This window comes from Megascapheus bottae, chromosome 12 (assembly GCF_031878675.1).
Source record: "Megascapheus bottae isolate mThoBot1 chromosome 12, mThoBot2.hap1, whole genome shotgun sequence".
Taxonomy (NCBI): Eukaryota; Metazoa; Chordata; class Mammalia; order Rodentia; family Geomyidae; genus Megascapheus; species Megascapheus bottae.
This window is the reverse complement of record NC_143520.1, coordinates 13,266,455-13,289,297: the sequence shown is the minus strand read 5'-3', so window position 1 is coordinate 13,289,297 and position 22,843 is coordinate 13,266,455. Positions and strand designations below refer to the sequence as shown.

General features: G+C 39.2%; 1 protein-coding gene across 3 annotated transcripts in view; it reads left to right on the top strand.

Moving 5' to 3' along the window:
- The first annotated feature begins 562 nt into the window (after nucleotides 1-562).
- Nostrin (nitric oxide synthase trafficking) overlaps nucleotides 563-22,843 on the top strand; it is a 62,082-nt gene continuing 39,801 nt past the window's right edge. Inside the window, exons 1-3 of one of the 3 annotated variants that reach the window (XM_090342700.1) lie at nucleotides 563-837; nucleotides 5,852-6,051; nucleotides 15,902-15,987. In XM_090342700.1, coding sequence (XP_090198826.1) covers nucleotides 6,025-6,051; nucleotides 15,902-15,987 — 113 coding nt within the window. In that variant the 5' untranslated portion in view covers nucleotides 563-837; nucleotides 5,852-6,024. The remainder of the gene's footprint in view (nucleotides 838-5,851; nucleotides 6,052-15,901; nucleotides 15,988-22,843) is intronic. The other 2 variants (XM_090342699.1, XM_090342701.1) reach the window with 2 other exon arrangements.

Here is a 22,843-nt window from a genome sequence, read left to right as displayed (position 1 = left end):
TCTTCTTATGGTCAGCCGTCTTGCCAAACCCACAATCTGGCCCCCATTCATCTGTCTGAGTGGTCCGTTCACTCTGGACCTCAGTAACTGCTACAGCTACTGCTACTGCCCAAATGAGGCTCCGCGCTGCCCCACACCCCCACGCATTCATCTCACCATGGATAGAGCACTAACTCTTAGTTGTTCTTGGCAAACTTTTCAGAACATTATGGCACTCTTCGATTTTAGTCTTGGTCCCAAGACTCTCCTTCATCTATGTGTATCTTTTTTAGCCAACAAATCTCCCAGAAATTTCTCTAAGTGGCCTCTTGGGACTCCTGCTGAGATTCTCTGTTTCCTGCTTGTCAAGGCTGTTTTGATTCAGTATCAGAGCCTCCCAAGTGCTTTTCGGTCATTTCCCATTTTAGAGTTCCTGCCCAGAAGGTCACAATGATCTTCCCTTTCAGTGTTTGGAACTCTGCTTCCGGATCGCTAAGGATACAGACCTATCCAGACGCAGCCTGGCCTGCCTGGTGAGCCAAGAAGCACCAGCTAAGGGAGTCGTTTTCTAAGAATTTAATACAATCAGATGCAAGCCATTATTTATGAACATTTACTTTGCTCCTTGAGTATAAGGATCTCATTGAATCCTATAACAGGCAGATCATTAGATCAATGAGTTGGATATCGTAGGAATAAATGATTCAAAAGATATGTGTGCAATGAATAGCCATTGAAAGCAAGAGTGTACTTTGGAGAATGTGATACACTAGACTCTAGAGATCATAAAAGGCAACTTCAGAGAAGGACATTCAGATAGAAGGGACAGCACAGGCAAAAGCCTGGATATATAACAAGGTACATGATTCCCATTTCACTCACCACCTTTCCTTTGCTAAAAATTAAAGTAAGTGAGCATAATATCATCATCCTTTTGGGGGGTGGAGGTTGGTCATGGGCTTTGAACTCAGGCCTTGGGCACTGTCCTTAGGTTCTATTGCTCAAGGCTCTACCACTTTGAGCCCCCACGCTACTTTTGGTTTTCTGCTGGTTAATTGGAACTAGGAGTCTCATGGACTTTGCTGCCCAAGCTGACTTTGAATGGTGATCCTCAGATCTCGGTGAGATCTCAGTGGGGAGCCATCAGTCGCAAGCTTTATTTTCTTCATTTGCCTTTCTAGTGGTTTCTAAAGCAATCTGAAATTGTTTCAAATATTAAAGATCACACAGAAGTATATGAGGCAACACAAGTTGTCTTTAATTTCAACCTTGAGACATACATGGTAATCTGACTGGTGTGCCTGTCTAACTCCAAGTGAGGATTGTGATCATGTGTTACAACCTGTTTTCAGGACATATAACCCCTATATTATCAGCTTTTTAATTTTTAATAGACCACTGATGTAACTGAATGGCAATGTGATACAGTAATGAAACAAGGACTCACTAGTGTGAGATGAGTCCAGAAAGACTACTTCCATATGACCTTGAGTTGGTCACTTAACTATTCCTACCTCAGTTCCACTGAGTGTTTTAAAGATCCAAATAGCATATATCTACCTTGAATGCAATTATTTTAAAAGTTATTTGTGAAGTACTAAGAATAAAGCCAGTAAGCACTACATTCAAATTCAAGTTACCAAGTCTCTCTTGATGATATATGTTTATGCTGCTGCCAAACTTTTGCTAGCATTGGCTACTAAAGAAACTTTCAGGGAAAGTTTTGCATTGCCCCTACTCTCTATTACAATTGGCTTTCCATTTCTTATTAACTTACCAGCATCCTATATTACTTAATAAATGTATACTAATGTCAACCGCCCTTGAAGGCTGCATACAAAGAAGTAGATAGAATTGCATGCAGTAGTTTCCAAGCCAGGCCTAAAAAAAAAATCCACTGCAGATTTTCTTTCTGCAGAGATTCTGAACACAGACTGGGAAAGGAGCCTGGAAGATTAGGAGCTCAGAGGTCAAGTAGTAAGTAAAACTGAAGGCCTGGGCTGGAAGAAAGCCAACGCATGAATATAGTCAGACATAGAATGCCAGGGACAAATATGTGGGCAGAGAATTCTTCAGTGTGATAAGCCTTCTCTGAGAAGATTCTTCATTGCCTGTGAGTAAATGAGGTCATATTAATTCCAAAGTGACTGGGTGCTAGCTGACCTCTTGCTCACTCGAATCTTAGCCTCTAACTGGGCCTCCAGTCTCCCTGGGCCATTTCTGACAGGGAGGGATAAAGCTATCCTAACTTGCTGCAGGACACATTTGTACATATAAGTGCCCTGGTGGTGACTTGTGAGCTTCCATCCAGTCTGCTGCCTCTTCTCACTTCACACCAGGGAAGAATTCTCCACTGAGGTCTGTGGCAGGATATATGGGTTACAAGAAGGCACTGACCTCCAAATTGATATGGAGAGCACGACATGAATTTAGTGTCTCTTGTTTCTCTACCTAATTCCAATCTCTGCTAAAGTTCAAAACCAGTCACCTCCCTGTGTTAAAGGGGAGGGAGAAAAGGATATTAAGCAGTTACTCTTTCTTGTGTGTTTATGCTTTATCTCCCCAGTCACTCAAGAATAAATATTGACTAACTATTGGGGTAGATTGAAAAAGTAACTCCAACTCCCAGCCCCCTGTGTATCCATGACTTTTGCAATAGCTCCGCCCCCTGGAATGGTTTATGATGACTTTGCTTAGTTGGATGTAGATAACTTGAAGGTGTGTCTGTGTCTGTTTCACAAAGCCTGCACTTCAGGAGACCTTGAATTCTCCCATTCACTCTGACCTCCTAGACAAGCCATGCTCTAGATTGTTAGCTGATTTTAAAAATATGGCCTCGGCCAGCTGTCAGTCAACAGCCAGCTTCCTTACCCAGCAGAGCCCGGGAGAACCTGCTGTGCTCGGTTCAGCTATGATCAGTAAAGTTGCATCAATGACCTGTTTTGTGTGAGTGCAGAGGAGAGGCAAAAAGCTGCCAGCTACCACACAGATTACTGAACAAATACTGTGTCATTTGAAGCTACTGGATTTTCTGTTAATATACACCATGTTATTTCAAAAGATAAATTACTCAATTCTCTTTCTGGACCATATTCTTTGCAGAGTCAAACACCCTTCTGAGAAGTTGCGTATATAGTCAAACTCTTTTTTTGGTCCTGGGGCTTGAACTCAGGGCCTGGGTGTTGTACCTGAGCTGAGCTTCTTTCATTCGAGGAGAGTACTCTATCACTTGAGCCACAGATCTACTTCAAGATTTGTTTATATTTTATTGGAGATAAGAGTCTCACAGACTTTCCTGCCTGGAATGGGTTCAAATTATGATCCCCAGCGCAGCTTCCTAAATGTCTAGGATTATAGACATGAGCCACCAGAGCCTAACAGGCAAACTTTCAATTATCATTTTGTTTTCAGCCAACACACTCTGCTTCCCTTAGTCTGTGAGAGGGATATAGGGGCAAGACAAAGTTTATGTCCAAAGGCAAAAGGGAAATTAAACCAGCCTCTAAGAAAGGTGCAGCTGAGGTGTTTAAGCATATGGATGCCCTGGCAACCAGCAATCTGATGACACAGATTGCATTACTTATAGAAACTGTCTTGGGTAGCCAGGAGTTTGACCTAGTTGTAGAGTGCTTTTCTAGCTTGCACGAAGACCTGGATCTGAAACCCTGGTACCACATATCTAGATAAAAAGCCAAAAGTGGTGCTGTGGCTAAAGTGATAGAGCTCTAGCCTTGAGAAAACCCAAGGACAGTGCTCAGGCCCTGAGACTAAGTCCAGGACTAGCAAAAAAAAAAAAAAAAAAAAAAAAGAAGAAGAAGAAGAAGAAGAAGAAGAAGAAGAAGAAGAAGGGAAAAAGAAACTGTCTTGGGAAGCCAATCCTCTCATCAATCCTCTCATTTTGAACCAAATTGCAAAAAGAAAAAAGAAAAAAAATATATTAACCTCAGTTTTTAAACTGCATCAACTTTTTTTGGGTTTGGGTTTTTTTTTTAGGTTTTTTGTTGTTGTTGTTTGTTTTGTTTTGTTTTACCAGTCCTGGTGCTTGAACTCAGGGCTTGAGCACTGTCCTTGGGCTTTCCTCAAGGCTAGCAGTCGACCACGTGAGTCACAGTACCACTTCCAGCTTTTTCTCTGTGTGTGGTACTGAGGAACTGAACCCGGGTATTAGTGCATATTGGCAAGCACTCTACCACTAGGTTAAACTCTTGGCCCCTGGTGCAACTTTTTTCATCATTCAGGGGTATCCTAATTCCAGTAGCATGATAGCTGCTTAGTGTTATGGTCTCCAGGGATGGAGTTCCTTTGGAGAATCCAAAGAAACAATGCTATTAGTGTGTGGAGATCCCTGACTGCTCCTTCTACTCTGGTTCAAAGTGTCATTTTCTTCATTGTCTTCATCCTCTCTTCCACATCAATTTCAAATAATTGACCTGGAGCCTGGACAGCACAGCAGATGAATGGATATATGGCAACTAGTCAGGTTCAAAGGGATACTTTTGAGTTCTAATTGTTGGCCTGGACAATATAGATGGAGCTGTTATGAGGCTCGGATCTTCCATTGTCACAAATGAATGGGCCAATAGCTGATAATGTTAGGATTGCTAACGAGGACTAAAGGTGCAAAGGAAGCAAGAAGAAAAATAAGTTACTCGTGGCTAACTTCTAGTTCTATACATGTTTTGAATGCTGAGAAATGAGAGCAAACGGAAGTAACTCTGTCTTTAGAAGAGAGCGAGCCAGTTGGTTCAGTTAGGCCAGGCATGAGGATGGTTGAGTTAGGCCCTGAGAGGTGGCTCCTGAACATCTTGCCTCCAAGGAGCCTTTCCTGACATGCTACAGTTCTCTTGGTGTAGGCCTCTAGATGCTCAGTACTGAGTGCTGGGTGATTTAGAGCAGGGGGAACATTAACTTGGCAGGTGATGTGATTTGGACTCTGGATCTGTTGAATTGCATATTGATATCAGGTTTTTTGTTTTTTTAGTTTTGGGTTTTTTGTTGTTGTTGTTTTGTGCTCGTGGTGAGCAGAAAGTGTTTATGGTACCACTCCAGTGGCTCTACAACAGGCAATACCTGAAGGTGCTATAGCTCTACAGCAGGCCTGGACAATTTAGGCTTAGAGTGGAAGTATGGAATTCATTCAGCCGAGAAGACCGGTATCAATAGACCATCACCTGCAAAGTGACTCAGTCTACTGAGTTGTACTCGGATTGGTCACGCTTTTTGCAAATGAGGCATAAGATAATCACAGAAGGCCTGGGACCTAAAACTATTGTCCTCAATCAGGTCTGTCTTACATATTCTCACATCCAGGGTCATGGGAAAGATGATTGAACTAAGAAGGCAAAACTAGGAGGGAGAGGGGCAGGATATTCTGTTCCCTGTGGCTGGGTTTGTTTTTGTGTGTGGTTGTTTTTTTTTTTTTTTTGAAACAAACTTAACAATTTCCAAGACTTAGTCTCCTTTTGTTAGGACAACAGTGCTTTTCTATTGGGAGGTTTTTCCAGCCCTGACAAACCTCCATAAACTATTGAACTGATTTTTACCTATCCAATATCAAAGGTATATTATGGGCAAATTGTTTATCTCAGGAATCAACTAACCTTGCAAGAAACAGTTTCTTTTTGGGTCCTCAAGGCCCCTAAATGTTAAAGCAACACAAAACACACAAAAGGTAAACAGGATTGGCATTAAAAAAAAAAAAAGCTGAGAGAATATGAGTTCCTCATCACCCTGGGACACTTGAGAGCTCCAAGGACCTTCTTCAAGGCTACGCCCTTCAGGATTCAGGATCCTGCCTCCAAATATTTGCAGAAACTGTTCTCACAATCTCCCGCTGCCTCTCCTAACCCTGAGCCCTTCTTTGCTTTTTCAGGAAACAACCGGGATAAAAGTCCAGGGCTGGAACTTCCTCCTCTGTGTGTGTGACAGGGCCTGACGTACTCTAAGCCCTTTGAGTCCCGGAAGTCTAGGACACACCCAACCTTGATTTCAGTGTCCAGAATGCTGGAGTATAGGTAAAAGGACACAAGCAAAAAGTATTTCAACATGAGGGATCCACTAACAGATTGCTCGGTGAGTAGCTCAGTGAAAAGTGTGTGTCTCTTTGAGGGGGGTGGGGGCAGCTTCATGTATTTTAACTTTAGAAATGTGAAACTCTCAAAACCAAGCATGTTATGATATTAACTATGATACTAAAGTCTGTAGGTTTAGTTTGGTTTAATCTGATACAGAACTCATTCTAAAAAATGGCTGTAATTATTATTTTCATTGTCAAATTTTTAGAAAAAAATTGAATGATTATGTAGCATCATATTTGGGTACAGATGGTGGGTGTTTATAAAATAGTTTTAAGATACACACCAGTGGTGCCAATGTTGTGTGTAGAACAGATACAAAAATTCACAGAATGTCTGTAAACAAGTGTTGGCTGTGAGACTAAAACTGGGGAAGGCTCTTGCTTTCCCCATCCCCATAGTACTTGGAGTTTAGAATCCCTAGTCCTGTAGTATTCACGGCAGGCTCTTCAATTTCTCTACCCTGCAGTTGTTTTAGTGTATTTATTCATCCCCAAGCGCTAAAATTACTACAAATAGAGGATCAGTCAAAAGTCTAAAGACACTATGAGGTCATGAGAAGAAATAGCAGAGATAGGATTTAGAAGACAAGAAGAAACTAAAATAAAGGGATGATGTATTTGTTTCAGAAATAGTCATAGCCAGGTACAGTGGCTCACACCTGTAATCCTAGCTACTCAGGAGGATGAGATCTGAGGATTGAGTTCAAAGCCAGCACTAATGTTTAAAAAGTTGTCTCAAACTAATCCTGTCACAGTCCCTGGGTTTCAAGTACCAATATTTTGTTAGAACTCCCTGGGAAACACAGCAAGCTTGTTAGCTTTATCCATGTATGTGTACATGGCTCGATTACAACTACAATGTATATTGTGTCATTGAAAAATCTCCTTCATAATAAAATTCAATTTGATTCCAAAAAGTTTTGAAAAAAAAGCAAAAAACAAAGCCAGCACAAATGAATGTGAGAATCTTATCTTCAATTAATCACTAGAAAACTGGAAGTAGGTTGTGGCTCAAGGGATAGGGTAGTAGCCTTGAGCTGAAGAGCTCAGGGACAACGCCCATACCTAGAGTCCAAGCCCCATAATCCAAAAAATACAAAAACAAAAACAAACAAACAAAAAACCCCAATCATTGGGGCTTGCCAGTGTCTTATCCTGATAACGACGTTGAAAAGCTAAAATGGGGACTTAAGAAGCAAGGGCTTATAGTTACCATTTATGTGTTTTATTAGAAAAACAAACTGTGGAGAAGGAAATATTATCTGTAATGAAGCCATAAAGAAAAAGATCAGCAGAAAATTATTCATTTCCTCTTTGTTTATTCAAATGATAAGGAAATCACAGGCTTAGAAAAGATGGAACTCTACCTACTATTTTTCAAAATAAGTCCAGAATCAGAGAACTTAAATGAGTAAAACAAATAAATAGCTGGTAAGGTCCATATGACAGTGTAATTACCTAGTTTTACCTATTAACTTTTCTAACAGAACTAAATGTGTTTAATGTATAGAGCAATTTTAATAATATGGTGGCATATACATGTTAAAAGTAAAACTTTCTCCCTTTGATAACTTCAACTTCATTCTCCCCTCTGTTAGTGATTGAAAATAACTTTGAAAGAAGTCTTTTATTAATAATTTGTTTATTTATATTCCCTTACTAGACCACTCTCTCACTGAACATTAACACCTGTTTGGGGGTTTTCTTTATTTGAGGTATACAGGCTTGGTAGGGTGGAACTGGAATGGTAGAAATGGGGCTAGAACTGGACATTGATCAAAGTCATCCAAGGAGAAAGCCAAGAGAACATGATAGGAGAGACAATAAATGAGACAGAGTTCAATAAGGGTTGTTTTTTTATTTTGAAAGGAAGAAAGTAGAAGGGTCTTAAGGCCTAACCTCACTTTGATAGACAGCAAAGTCTATCATCAGATCAGGACCTGGGAGAACTGTTTTCTACGCCACTTCCAAAGATGCTCGTCTCATCATTCTTGGGTCACTTTAATGACACAATGGGTGCTAGGGCTCCTTGCCCTATTCTGAGCTACTGTTTCAAGGACTTGAGCCTTTGCCCATAGTTCTGACTGTCACTTCTATGGGCACATTGCCACCAAGGGTATCCAGCAGTCAAGAGGAGGCAGATATCCCTTCCGCCCAGGTTTCTAGACCCTTTCAAGTCACAGTTTGTTTGTTTGTTTATTTATTTATTTGCAATTGTTTCATCTTCATCAAGTTGATTTCCTGGTGTACTCAGGAAGCTATGTTCTGTGAAGATGAGACTATAGTTTGGGAGCATGATAAAACAAGGACAGGGGTCGCAATGGAATGTTCACAAATCATTATGCAATTTTAGGAAAGAACCCAAGGTTTTAATTGCCTTCAAAATGCTTATCCCTTCTTGAGCACTTGTTTGTTAAACATGTCATTTGAAATATGATGTAAAAATCAATGTTAATAAATTCTTTAATTAAAAAAAAGAAAAAAATGCTTATCCCCTGAGTCCCAAGAGCTGCACAGAACCCAATTTACATAATCCTTAACTTGGTCCACATCAGTGGATCTTAGTGGGCTACATTAAGTTCAATAGGAAACTCTCTCTCTCTCTCTCTCTCTCTCTCTCTCTCTCTCTCTCTCTCTCTCTCTCTCTCTCTCTCTCTCTCTCTCTCTCCCCACCCCAAAATCAGGGCTTGATCTTAGGGCCTCAAGTTCTCAGTCAGCTTTTCTTGTTCATGGCTGGCACTCTATCACTTTAGCCATACCTCCAGCCTAGCATTTTGCTGGTTAATTTGAAGATAGAATCTCAAGAGTTTTTGTCTTGGCTGGCTTTGAATCACAGTCCTCTAGTACTTAGCCTTCTGAGTAGCTAGGATTACAGGTGTGAACCATTGGCATTTGGCAAAACCAGATATTTTTATATAACAGAGTTGTTGTATATATCTAAAATATTGCTTATTCTCAGTCACATTTAGAAAGTTTGGTAATTGTCAATTAAAAAGGACAGGTAACAGTATGATTTTTTAAAATATGGTTTATAAATGTGTATCAGTATGGTTTCTTCTGTAATCCCCTTTTATTTATATATTTAAAAATAGCATTCTGAGTCAAACAGTTTTTCAAACTACCAAAGCCAGCCCTCATTTAAAAAAAAAGTATTAAAAACCTCTTTGAGGTCATGCTCCAGTGAGAAAATTGGATTGGTATAGCTGGTCCCTTCAACCTCTAATAGCCAGGTCAGCATTTGTTTTCAAATGGAGTAGCACAAAGATTGCTCTAATACTGTGCAAGGCTTTTCAGTAATCTTTGGAATGTCAGAACTTATTTAAAGAAGATTCTTTATACTTCTGTTTTTGAAAAAGAAAATAATTGGCCCTAGGCCTGATGCCTGCTAGCTTAGCTTCCTTCTAAATCTAAAAATATGCTAAGGGAAATCATCTTCAAATTCAAGTTCTAGGAAGCAGACAAGATCAAATTATCCCCAGGGGAGATCATCCAATCATTTGAAAATACAGAAACTAAAACAAGAAGTGCCACCTTCCTAGGAAACAATGAAATAGGAATCAATAGTTAACACGTTGTGGTCAGCATTTCGTTTCTTACATCCCCAGAGAGGATCCAACATGGCCTGTCAAAGCTGGCCTCTGATGTCCACATCACTACCCCTTCCCTCGCAGCATCAACTGTTAAACATCACCAGCAACTCCTCAGGTTAATGACTTGGTTCAGATACCAGCCTGAACTTCCCACTTAGGCAAATCAGCTTGCCAGTGTCATTAGATGCGCAGGTCATTAACTCAGAAGGTGATAGTGAAGAGGACTATGTCCCCTGGGAGATTCAGAGATTTCAGTGAAGAGATGAAAAAGGCCTATTGAGTCTAGCAAAGATGCTGTGTGACACACAACATCCCCCGGAATGGATCAATGTGTAACAAGCCTCTCCACATTGCTTAGATCTGTCTTCTAAGCTATAACATAAAGGGACAGAATGGAGTAGATTGTACTTTTCTGTATTGACTAATCTATGACTGCCTGCTACAGGGTTCCAAATATTAAATAGATGCTTCATAAATAAAGTAACCCTTTGTAGGGGTTGTGCTTTGAAATATCACCTCTAAAGGAACTAAAATTCACGTGGAATTAGTAGCACAGTGCCTGACATAAGAAAGAGCTCTCTAAGAAGCTAAACATTTCATGTCCTTTAATATTTTTCTATTTTTTTGAGACATGGAGTCAGTGTATATAGTCCAGGCTGGCTTCAAGTTCCCAATCCTCTTGCTGCAGCTTTCTGTATCAGGTGTTATCATGTGTGCCATCACACTTGTCTTTTAAGTGGATAGGATGGCTCATTTAACACTATGAAGATCACTGTTGTATAGTTTCAAAGACCTATACTAGCATATAACGTTTTAAAAATTCTACAATAACTGAATTTCACTGCAACCATCCACACTATAAAGCCAGAAATGGCAGTGAGGCCAAATTCAATATAAGCATTTCCTGTGGTTTACAAGTCATTTTGTCTTGTCATTTCATGTGCTAATTGCTTGATTACCAAGTTCTGTTTTGTAATGATACAATATATATATAGAAGGTTTCCAACTACAGGGATGGAACATTTTCCTAATGGCTAACTAGAAATTCCCCTTGTACACCGTTTGCGTTTTTGAAGGAATATTTTAGGGACTCCAGAAATGTCAGAGGGTAGTGAAACTACTCTCTCTCTCTCTCTCTCTCTCTCTCTCTCTCTCTCTCTCTCTCTCTCTCTCTCTCTCTCTCTCTCCCTCCCTCCCTCCCTCCCTCCCTCCCTCCCTCCCTCCCTCCCTCCCTCTCTCTCTCTCTCTCTCTCTCTCTCTCTCTCTCTCTCTCTCTCTCTCTCTCTCCCTCCCTCCCTCCCTCTCTCTCTCTCTCTAATTTATCTTAAATAGATGGTCTTTATGATCTTCCTTGGCATTTATGCAACCATGCTTTTCATAGTTTTGCTTTCTGGTGCGAATAGATGATACAAGATGAGAAGTGTAGAACTATTGATTCGTGATAATGGAATTATCCTTAGCAACCATTTTATGTGTTGTTGTCAACATTATCTCAACTTACATCAGAGATTGGGCAGAGTTTCCAGCACATTGTACTTAGGGTCAAAGATAAAGACTCTCTCCATTTTTGTCATAAACTGAACATCCATCCCTTTCTTATCTGATCACTAAATTAACCACAAGATAATGTACTGGAAAACTTCCTGGCTGTACTCTCTTGGCACATTGAAGTTAAGGGAATGAAACCCTCCCAAATCCCTCAGCCCTTTAATTCTAGAGAGTACAAGGAGCACAACCATAGTCAGTTCAATGCCTAAAACAACCTCGTTTACCACTCTGTTTCAGTACAAGTATTTTTCTGGGTGTGCCGTGATATGAGAAGATCATCTTCTAAAACCTGGACTAGGAAGCCCAAAGATCAAGAGTTTTGCTTGAGCAACCCCCAACTTTTAAAAAGTTGGCTCTGAATATCATTGGGGGACTGGTACTTTTTTCTTTATCACAATTGTCTCCAAAGTTTTCGATCTGAATTATGAACCTTCAGGGTAGGCTGGCCTCCTGGAACCAGTCACTTGTTCAGAGGATAAAAAGTGTAGCCTAAGGAGCCAGGTGCGGTGCCTGTAATTGTAGCTACTCAGGAGGCTGAGATCTGAGGATCAAGGTTCAAAGCCAGCCGGGGCACAAAAGGACCTGAGACTCTTATCTACAGTTAATTTCTAGAAAACAAGAAGTGGGGTTTGGCTCAAGGGTAGGGTGATAGCCTTGAGCTGAAGAGCTCAGGGACAACACCCAGGCCCAGGGGAAGGGAGCTAGCCTTGAGCTGAAGAGCTCAGAGACAGTGCCCAGGTCCAGTTCAAGCCCCATAACCTACAAAAGAAAAGAAAAGAAAAAAGAAAAAAAAGTGTAGCATAAGGGATGTTAACAACTAAGCAAAACCTTTACCGGTCTATTCATTTCTTTCTCAGCTATAGGCAAGGGTCTCCTCTGGGCTCTCATCCTCACAGTGATCTCCAAGACTTGAGCCACTGTCCTCAGGTGATGGTGGGCTGGAAGGAGGTCTTTTCTTTTATCATGGTTCATCTTGGGGTTCTTTCCTTCAGTTCCCAAGTCTACCAACGCAGGGAGGAGTAGAGGCTCTTTCCTTTGTATCCAAGGTTCTCACATACCTTCAATTCTTTCCACCATGTTTTTCCCCAGCCTCGCCAAAACTGTCCTACATCCAAATCTGCCCTTCTTGACCAGGACCCATAGTAGCTTAGTTGGGTCATTGTTTCTGCTTTGCTTGGACTACAGGGGCAAAAAAAAAACAAGTAGAACAATACACAAAACCACAAAGCTTAATACTGGGAGATGTTTCTGACTATATCAAATAAGAAAACCACAGTACATATGAACAAAATAATAAAATTTTATTGAACATGAAATAAGATTTCAGCAAATGAAAAGACTTATAACGTCTTGGCTAGGAAGTCTAAATACCATTAAAAACAAGTCCTATTTCTTACAATTACATTTCATATGCACATATATATACATATTTATGTATAATGCAATTGCAATGAGAATTCCAATAGGAACTGGGAAAGAAAACTTTGTAATTATATAAATTTTCTTGTGGAAAAATAAGTGCCCAAAAATACCCTGAGAAATTTAGAAAAGAAAAAACTAATGTTGCTCAAAGCAAGAACAAAAAAGAAAAAAACTGTTAATATTGCTACAACTTAGGTAGAATACGTACTGTGCATTATCACGTTCTGCATTATTGCTATTTTATGAAACAAAGATATTTCAGAATTTAGAACAAAAAGGGAAGACTTTGTTAGAACCATGTTAAACTTTCTGTTGGAAGAACTCTACCTAAGCCTAACAAGACCTCTTCATTTCTCTTAGATGTAAAGTAAGAACAGAAGTAGAGAGTGAAAATGACCAGTGGCCACTCTATTGGCTCATGCTGTCCAGTTGCCTTGACTGTCATTTCCAAGAGCAGGAAGCTTGCAAAACAAAGAGCCTCACTGACTGAAATGCCAAAAGCAAAACAAAAGCTTTCTGTTACATGTCTTCAGACACCCTTTAGTGACATCATTACATGTGCTGAAGAAAGCTGAAAATTGACTTCATTTGGAAGATATAACACTGTTGAATATGTTCCTGGCAACAAGATGTGCTTTGTGGAATGCTCTTAGGTATGATGAGAAAAAAAAAAGGCTTAGGGAGGAACTTAGTAATATGGTTAAAATGGTTAGTAATAAACAAGGAAGCTGCACAAGGTCCTTTCCTATAGTTCTTTTTACCAATAGTTTCCCAGTATGCCTGAAGGGGAGCAAGCTGATTTTCAACGAGTCATCTTACTCACAGAGGGAAATGTAGTTTTACGGATAAAACACATCAGAAAGCTTGGTTGACAAATGGTGACTTTCTTCTCATGAATATTAGAGAAAACTTACTCCTGTTCAGGAAAAAAAGGCCAAAATTCATCTCCTGCACCTATATGCTGCATTTGGACTGCAGAAAATTAGTAAATTGTTTACTGCTTGTTTGAACATATCCATACTCAAATATATATATATACATATATACATATATATATTTACAAAGTGGGAGACCTGGCTATCTTGGATCATATTCCTATTGGACATCAATAAGCCAGAATGGTATTGTCTGCCACTTCATCCTACACACACACACACACACACACACACACACACACACACACACACGCACACGCACACACACACACACACACACACGTAACTGATGGTTGTCTGAAGGCACAGAGACTTGCAGCTATGCTGCAGAGTTAACAGATTCCTTATGACAGTTCTATACCCTCAAGGCTCTCCTTGGCCTTGGCTGTTTCAAAGCAGCTCTTGGGTAACAGTGAACAAATCTAACAGAAACTGCTTGAGACCAGAAGTGTTTCTGAATCTGGAAGATTTGTATATGCATAAAGAAAATTCCTTAGGGGTGAGACCTAGATCTAAATAAAAAAATTCATCTACACATATCCTGCAGGTGATCATGTACACTTTGTTTCTTGTTCTTGTATTATGCTGAGATCATTGCATGGAGTTAAGTATGAAGTTTTCCACTTCTTGTGTCATGTCATTGCTCCAAAAGTTAAGGATTTGAATATGTTTGGGATTTTGACTTTTCAGAGTAGGATATTTGACCTGTAGTGGGTATCTACCAAATCCTATTGTAGATTTCTGTAGCTTTCAATTTAAAGAAAAGTTAGACTATAGCATACAAATAATAGGATTTTGTATCTATGATATTGAATCACTTTGTTCCATCTATCTCCAAATGTAAGAACTTAGGATAGGTCATTTCTTTTTTTCCATATTTTTATTGTAATTATTAGAAGGGTTACATTATATTCACCAGATAGAAAGTGTATTACTTCACATTGATACCCTTAGTGATGTCTTGGTCCCCATTTCCCTCCTCCCACCCCCGGCCTTCATCTTGTTTTCTCCTTTTCCCTATCCTATTTCAAATAACCAAATAAGCATATATACAATATATCAGATACCAAGGTAAAATACTGTAACAATATGAGATAACAAAGGGAAAGCAAAAGAGATGAGAGATAACATAGTACATTAAGGACAAAATCACTCATTATATGGCTTTTGTTTCTATATCCTAGAGGTCCTTTCATTTAGTGTCATACTATATGGCCTATATATCTAGATTTTGCTCTATTGTAAATCTCTGCTAGGAGAGCCCAAGGTTTCTAATGATTAGGACAAATGAGGGAAACCATTGAGCCTATGTTCCTTTGAGTCTGGCTTACTTCACTTAATATGATTTTTTCTAAGTCTTTCCATTTCCTTACAAATGGGGCAATGTTGTTCTTTCTGACAGCAGCATAGAATTCCACTGTGTATAAATACCACATCTTGTTGATCCACTCATCAACTGAGGGACATCTGGGTTGGTTCCATATCTTTGCTATGGTGAATAGTGCTGCAATGAACACTGTTGTGCTAGTGGATTTAGTCTGTCCTTGTTTCTGGACGATTGGGTAAATGCCAAGTAGTGGAATTGCTGGGTCATAGGGGAGCTCTATGTTTAGTCTTTTGAGGAACTGCCATACTGCTTTCCATAGTGGTTGAATGAGTTTGCACTCCCACCAACAGTGTAGTAGTGATCCCTCCTGGCCACATCCCCTCTAGCATCTGTTATTATTCATTTTCCTGATCCTGGCCATTCTAACTGGAATGAGTTGGAATCTTAGAGTTCTTTTGATTTGCATTTCTTTAATGTCCAGAGATGTTGAGCATTTCTTCATGTGTCTATAGGCCATAGAATAGGTCATTTCTTTAGGTCCTTTGAGATCCCTTTTCTACTGCTTGAACTTCTAGCACCGTATGCAGGTAGAGAATCTCATTCTAATTCAGCTGCTTTGTCATATTACGTTGTAGAAGTAACCTACATTTATTGTCACCATAAGCCAAAAATATTATTCTGCAGTAGGAGAGAGACAGAAAAATGATACATGGTATCCTTCCCACTGTACTTTTGACATTCTGGGAATGATAAGGGTGACAGGAAATCACAGTCCAAATGCACCCCATTATTGAATTGTTTGTAATTGGCCCAGGAGAGAAACTGATAGACTAGATTTATTTTTGGAAAGTTCTCCAGAACCCAACATATTCTGCAACAGGAAATGTAGTCTTTGTTTTAAAATCTCATCCAAAAGCTGCACATTCCTGTAGCTTCACAGTCATTTATGATGACAGCTATCATTACAGCAGGGAACTCTATCTTTAGAAGTGATTATAAACCTCCTGTTCATCTTTTTTTCCAGTATAATAAAGTATATAAGAGCCTAAAGGAGTTTGCTCAAAATGGAGAGAATTTCTGCAAGCAGATCACATCTGTTCTTCAGCAAAGGTACAAAATGCACATTTGCAATGAACAGTAGCAAGTGGTGTAACGATAGGAGTAATTATAAGGTGCCCTGGTTTCCAAAACAGTGTTATATTTTGGTCCTTGAGAGACCTATTTGAAGAATGATTCTCTGCATTACACATTCATCAATTGGGCATGGTAAAAAAAAAAAAGAATACCATGGAAGAATTCTGTTTAGGAAGATTAGTCTCTTTTGTTTCTTCTGACTCAGTTTTTCACCCTTTTATTGCCCACTGTGTGTCTGATGCACATGTCCATTATTGCACTAATCACACTTATGACAATTATTACTTTACATTGTTTTACTTCCCTACAAGGGCAAAGGCTGTGTGCCACTCAGTGCTACAAGGTGAGCTCTCAAAATTAGTCTTTTGATTTCTTTGGTAACTGTTGGATGGATGGATGAATGGATGGATGGATGAACTCCCAATTTTCAATATCACCTTCCATTAGTTCTTATTTGTGAATACGTGTAAATCTTTACACTGTGCTAAAGTCAACATATTCAACTCAACCAAGACAACAAAAATGACCCCAAAAATCCCTACTTTCAATTTCTAGAAAACCCAAGAATCAGACTGTTTCTTAGGGTTTTCTTTTGGTCTTTTACCTACCCTACACAATTCTTTCTCTATATATAACCCTTCTTCAAATTCAATTAATTATTTTTATTAGAAAGCATCTTTCTCTTGAATATTAAGAAGAATCTGTATCCCAATTGGCTATGCTATGGTTACAGTTACTTAACCTTGATTATTTGGCAAAATTGGTATCTGATAAAGCACTACAAAAATAAGTGGCAGGAGATGAAAAAATGTCCACTATTAAACTGACTCAAGAACAAACTAACAAGATCTGGAGAAGTAAGTGCTTGATAACTCCCCCTTGCTTTCCCTTTATCCCAATCCCTCCACATCACCACACCACTCCCTTGCCAAAGATAACCTTTCTTCAGTCAGAAGCTTCATCTGTTACCTGAGTCTCCTCTGAAGTCGGTTCCTAGGGCCATCATGTTCCCTAGACTTTTGTATGTGTGAAATAATCCACAGGACTTGAATGCCCAAACAGTGTTACTGACTAGCAAGATTACAAGACTATGGTAAAAACAAAGAAACAAACAAAAAGCCCTGCACAACATAAATGGAAAAGAACAGACCTGCTAAATATTGGCTCATGTTTGTGGTAGATACTGCCATCACCATTTTGTAAAACAAGCTTTGTGCAAATAAATCATTTCTCCTTAGTAATCACCACTAAGATGGCACTTTTTTAACACTTTTTTTTTTTTTTGCTATTTCTGGGGCTTGACCTCAGGGCCTGGGCACTGTCCCTGAACTTCTTTTGCTCAAGGCTAACATTCTACCACTTCAGCCACAGCACCGCCTTCAGCTTTTTGTGTTTTTGTGGTACTGAGGAATCAAACCCAGGGCTTCATGCATGCTACCACTAACTCATGCTCTCAGGCCTAAGATGGCACTTTTGAGATATGTATGTTGATTCCTAATAAGTGTGCATTTGCCATGCTCCCTCACAGATCATCTTCCACGGTTCCTCTCCACACTCAGGGAATTTGATTACGCAGTTAGCCTGAGGGATGCCTGTCCTCATGAAAGATGGTATTTCAGGAGAACCGCTATGTAATGGACTTAAACACTCTATTAATCTAGGACTGTGTTGCCCATTGTGTACTTTGGACCATATTAATACATTTCAGTGGCAAAAACTGCCTCATTCCCCAGGAAATAAATAAATAAATAATTTTGATTCTTATCTGCCCCAACTCAACTCTACCAATGATGCAGAAATGAGCCCAGGATTTACATTCCTCTTCAGTGTGAGTTCTTCTTCATTGAGAAGTTCATGTGAGAGTATCTTCTTCTTTGTACTTGATGAACACTTGAAATCCATGAAGTCTTTTTTTTTCATTTTTTAAAATTTTATTTTATTGTTGGGGTGATGTACAGAGGGCTTACTGTTACATTCTTCAGGTCTGAGTACATTACTTCTTGAACATCGTTACCCCTTCCCAAATTTTTCTCCCACTTTCCCCCGCCCCCTCCCACTCATCTTTTTCCCTTCCTTTCTCTATTTCAAATAAATGAACATACTCAATATATCAGGTAGCAAAGTCAGATACAGTGACATCATGAGATAAACTATGGGATTAAAAAAAGGAAATAACTTCACATAGTACATCAAGAGCAACAATCACGAAGATAAGCCTCTTGTTTCCATATCCTGGAGTTCATTTCACTTAGAGCATCCTCTTGGATCTGCAATTAGGCTCAACACATTCAGGCCTCTGCACAATCTTGGTGGTGGTTTTAGCCTTCTTTCAGAATATTGGCTTGATCTGCCTGCCATAGCTGCTTTACTTCTGATCATGGTACCTCTTCTCTTGGGCACACAGAGGGAGTCGTTGCTTTTCTTGTACAGGCTCACTTTGTGAAGTGGATGCTTACCACACTTCTTAAAGAAAGTCATCCTGGGTATGTTGACCATCTTTGCAATAGAGTTGTCAAGAGACTTGGAGACCATAGTATACACTTCACACCGCTCTGAGGAAAAAGACCAGCAGATGCTTTCATTTCTTTGATATATAAGCATAAGTTTCCAGATATACAAATGTATTTTCATCACCATATTATGTATCTGCAGATTACATACACACATACTAGCAAAAATCACTATAAACTTCAGAAATGTTCATAAATATTGATATTCTTAATAAATTATGACTATATGCTACTTAGAGATACTTTTGAAATATTCATTGGAAACATTTTAGAAAATTAAGTATGTCATGATCCTATTTCTGAAAAATTTAGATAAAGTATATGTGAATGAGTGAATAAATGTAACTTCTGTATCTTTGAGCATAGATTAAGGAATTTTTTTTTTTTTTGCCAGTCCTGGGCTTGAGCTCAGGGCCTGAGCACTGTTCTTGGGCTTCCATGAAGTCTTTAAAATCAGCTATCCTGCTTAAGCTTGAGTAATGAGAAACACCAATAGACAAGTAAAATAGTGATTTTGGAATACACTTAAAAGGATGCTTTTGATAGAGAAGATTCTGGGGCAAATTTAATGGCAGCCTGTGGCAGCTATCATGAAGGCATCTGTGGCCTTCTTTCAATTGGCAGCATCTTTATGTAAAGTGTTTTTCATAAATATCTGTAAATCAGGTAAATTTGCATGTAAAGATTACTGAATATTTTTAATTATTACCATGCAAACATTATTGACACCAGTTCATTATTGTCATTGGAGGTTTACATTTGCAGACATCTTGCATAGTCGTCTGTTGGAAACTGAGGTCCACTCAGCAAAGCTCTGTATTCAAGTTTAGAAAGAAGTTGCATGTCCAGACAGGTTGCCTTCCAAGCTCAGCTGCCTTCTTGCATTTATTCCAATCTGGAGGGATAGAGTGCAGTTGTTATTGAAATATCACTTTGCCTCGGTTTTCTGTTTTCTCTTTTTTTCTTTTTTTCCAGTCCTGGGCCTTGAACTCAAGGCCTGAACGCTGTCCTTGGGGCTTTCTCAAGGCTTCAGCTCTACCACTTGAGCTACAGAACCACTTCTGGATTTTTTTCCTATGTATATGGTACCTAGGAATCAAATCCAGTTCTTTGTGCATGCTAAGCAAGCACTCTGCCACTAGCCAAACTCCTGGTCCTGCCTTGGTTTTCTTAAACTCACAATAATACTTCACTTCTTTAAGGCAATTAATCATTTTAGTTTCGCTTTTATAGAGAACTCACATTCTTTCAGAGGCACTCAGCAGCTCCGACTATCCCTAATGTCAAAGTCCTCAGGTATACTTTAGTGTAATTATAGAATGGATTTAAAGAGACAAAGGCACATTTCCAGAACCATTTTATGAGTATTTGGCTCTCAATACAAGCTTAACTATGTTTAAACAAGGCGTGACCGGGAAAATCAATTGTTCCTCTGACAGGAAACTCAAAATTCAAATGGCAAGAGCCACAACTCTAGAAAACAACAAAATGATACAGAATAAAGAAGGGTAGCTGCCCATTTTTTTAATCCATAATGATCCATTGCCAACATTGTGATTTTAAAAAATATTGAAATAAAATCTTTGATGAATCATCACATTTCTACTCAGTTTTATTATACTGAATATTGTTAACTCCTACAGCTTCAGCTCATTTGCATACAAAAATTAACTATTTTTCAAACCATGTATTTGGTAGAACATTAGGTCTTTCCTTTATCTTATGCATGCCTTAGAACCAAAAGGTTGCCATGTCAAAACACAGTCTCTCACCTTTCTTTCAAAGCAAATATTCCTTCCAGATTTTTGCACTGGAACCACCTTCCACCAAATCTAGCCCAGTCCCCAGAAACTACCCAACCCACAATTTTTTTCTATCCTAACTCACAGATGATACTTCATACTTCTCTCTTCTGATCTTCTTTTATAACAATGACCTTCTTTTCATCTGTGACCATCTCCATGGTTCTAGCAAATTTCATTCAAATTAGTCTTTTGTGTTGTGTTGCTTTCATGCAACTATGTAGTTTTCATGCTACACACAATTCCTGGGTGAACTGAGTAAGCAGAAACAAAATTGGAATTTGATTTTTGTCCTTTGTATCTTGAGTCCTAGCTCATAGAAGTATCCATTCAGAGACCTCCTATTTATTTATTTTATTTTCTTTCTCTTCCTTCCTTTCTTTCTTTCTCCTTTTTATTTTATTTTATTTTATTTTTGGGTGGTACTGAAGTTTGAACCCAGGGCCTCAGCCTTGCTGCAATTCACCTCAGCCAACGTACCTTTTGTGTCTAATCCAAGCAAAACTACCATAATTTATGGATACAATTAATTATTCATAATATTTGAAGAAAAGTTTTGAGATTTAGGCCCCACCTTCTCTCTTGTCTATTTGCCTCCAAGAGTTCTGACACTTTCTTTCTTACTGAACCACAACCTGAAACAGTCCTGTACATAGTACATTATGTTGAAGAGATGCTAGAAGAATACAATCAGAGAAGTGATCATTTATCCAGAACAACCTATAGACAGCATTGTGTTGGATGTGTCCCACACTAGGTCTCTTTTGTTTGATTTTCACAACCCAACTTTTACACATTATTAGTCTACAGACAAAGACAGAAAGTAAGTGATATATTTGTATTATTATATGGCCCAAGCCTTGCACAAAGACATTCCATCCAAGTCGGGTTGCATTTTAGGGTTTTGTTATAAGTGGACTTGGTCTCATTCTTGGAATCCTCTATGGGAAAGGACATCAATCGGCATTCTTAGTGCCAGGGACTTTCAAACACTGCAGTGCATAGGTCCTGGGAAGTACTCTCCACAGTTTTGGCACGACATGAGGAAAAAGTGAACTAGCTCTGCTCCTTCCTCATTCCCACTCTAATTAGTCGGAATAACTGTTCTGGTAATGATAGAGTTGATTTGGTATAAAATCTGAGTTTCCAGCTTAGAGTCTTAAAACCATCTTTTTTCTTCACATGCTCTAACTTTACCACAGGACTTCATCCCCAGCTCAGGCACACCTGGACACTAAGCTTGGGAATGAGCAGACCCAGAATCTGAAGTTTTAGAATAGCCTGTGTTTCTTTAGCTCTTCTCCTTGCTTCTGTTGATGTGTCCAAGAAATGGAAGTAAAAGAGTTTTGGAGATTTTTTTTTGATTTTTTGTTTTGTTGACAGCCCTGGCTTTTGAACTCAGGGCCTGTGCATTATTCTTGGTCTTTCTCAAGGCTAATGCTCTATCATTTGAGCCACAGCACCACTTCTGGCTTTTTCTATGTCTTTGATACTGAGGAATCAAACCTGGGTCTTCATGCATGCTAGGCAAGCACTCTACCACTAGGCCAAACTCCCAGCCCCAAAAGGGCTTTTTTGGTACTATTTTCAGCTATATTTTTTTCTTTTATTTTATTGTCACTGTTTTGAATTTCTGTTACTTTTTTTCTTGTATATTTGTTCATCTGATGTGGGCAAGAGAAGGAGAATGACAGAAACAGCGGGACAAAGGGCGAACTAATTCAACAGTGATCGTCACTAGATCCTGCTTTGGGGAAATGAAATTTACAACTTGGGAATGAGGGAAATCGGTGGAGGGGAGTGGGAGAAAATGAGGGAGGAGATGATACTGTTTAAGAAGATGTGTACGCATATGTGATCATATAGGATGAGATTATACAAAATGAACTCTAGACTATGGAAACAAGAGGTATGTGTTTGTGGTTGTTGTTCCTAATGTATTATGTGTAATTATTTCTTTTCTCTTTTATTCCTTTTATCATTAATCTCCTATGGTTATGACTTTGTTATCTGGTGTGTTGTATACATGTTTTTTTTTGTTTATTTGAAAAAGGGAAGGGAAGGGGATAAACAAGATGAGAGGGTAGGGGAGGGAAAGGGGGACAAAAATGTTAAAAGGGGTATCAATGTTTGAGAAGTAATGCACCCACTACCTGATGAATGACTGTAACCCCTCTATACATTACCCCGACAATAAAAAAAAGAAATGTACTCATTACCTGTAACCCTTCTGTACATCGCCTTTATAATAAAATTTAAACAAAATCATTGGGCTCTTGAAGCCTGGGAGGTAGTGTTCCATACACTCTCCTCGCTGTGTGCAATTTCAGTTCCTTCCTCCCTACAGTCTTCTTCTGGAGTTCTCCAAATGGCCACCAGAGCTTCAAATGCAGCCCTCTGTTAAACTGAATCAGATACTAGTTCTAAGGCCCTTTGGGGTCATCAATAAATGGCATATGAAGATATATAGGAAACAATTGCTTTGGTCAGAGAGGCAGGGTCCAACTCTGTCCAGCCTCA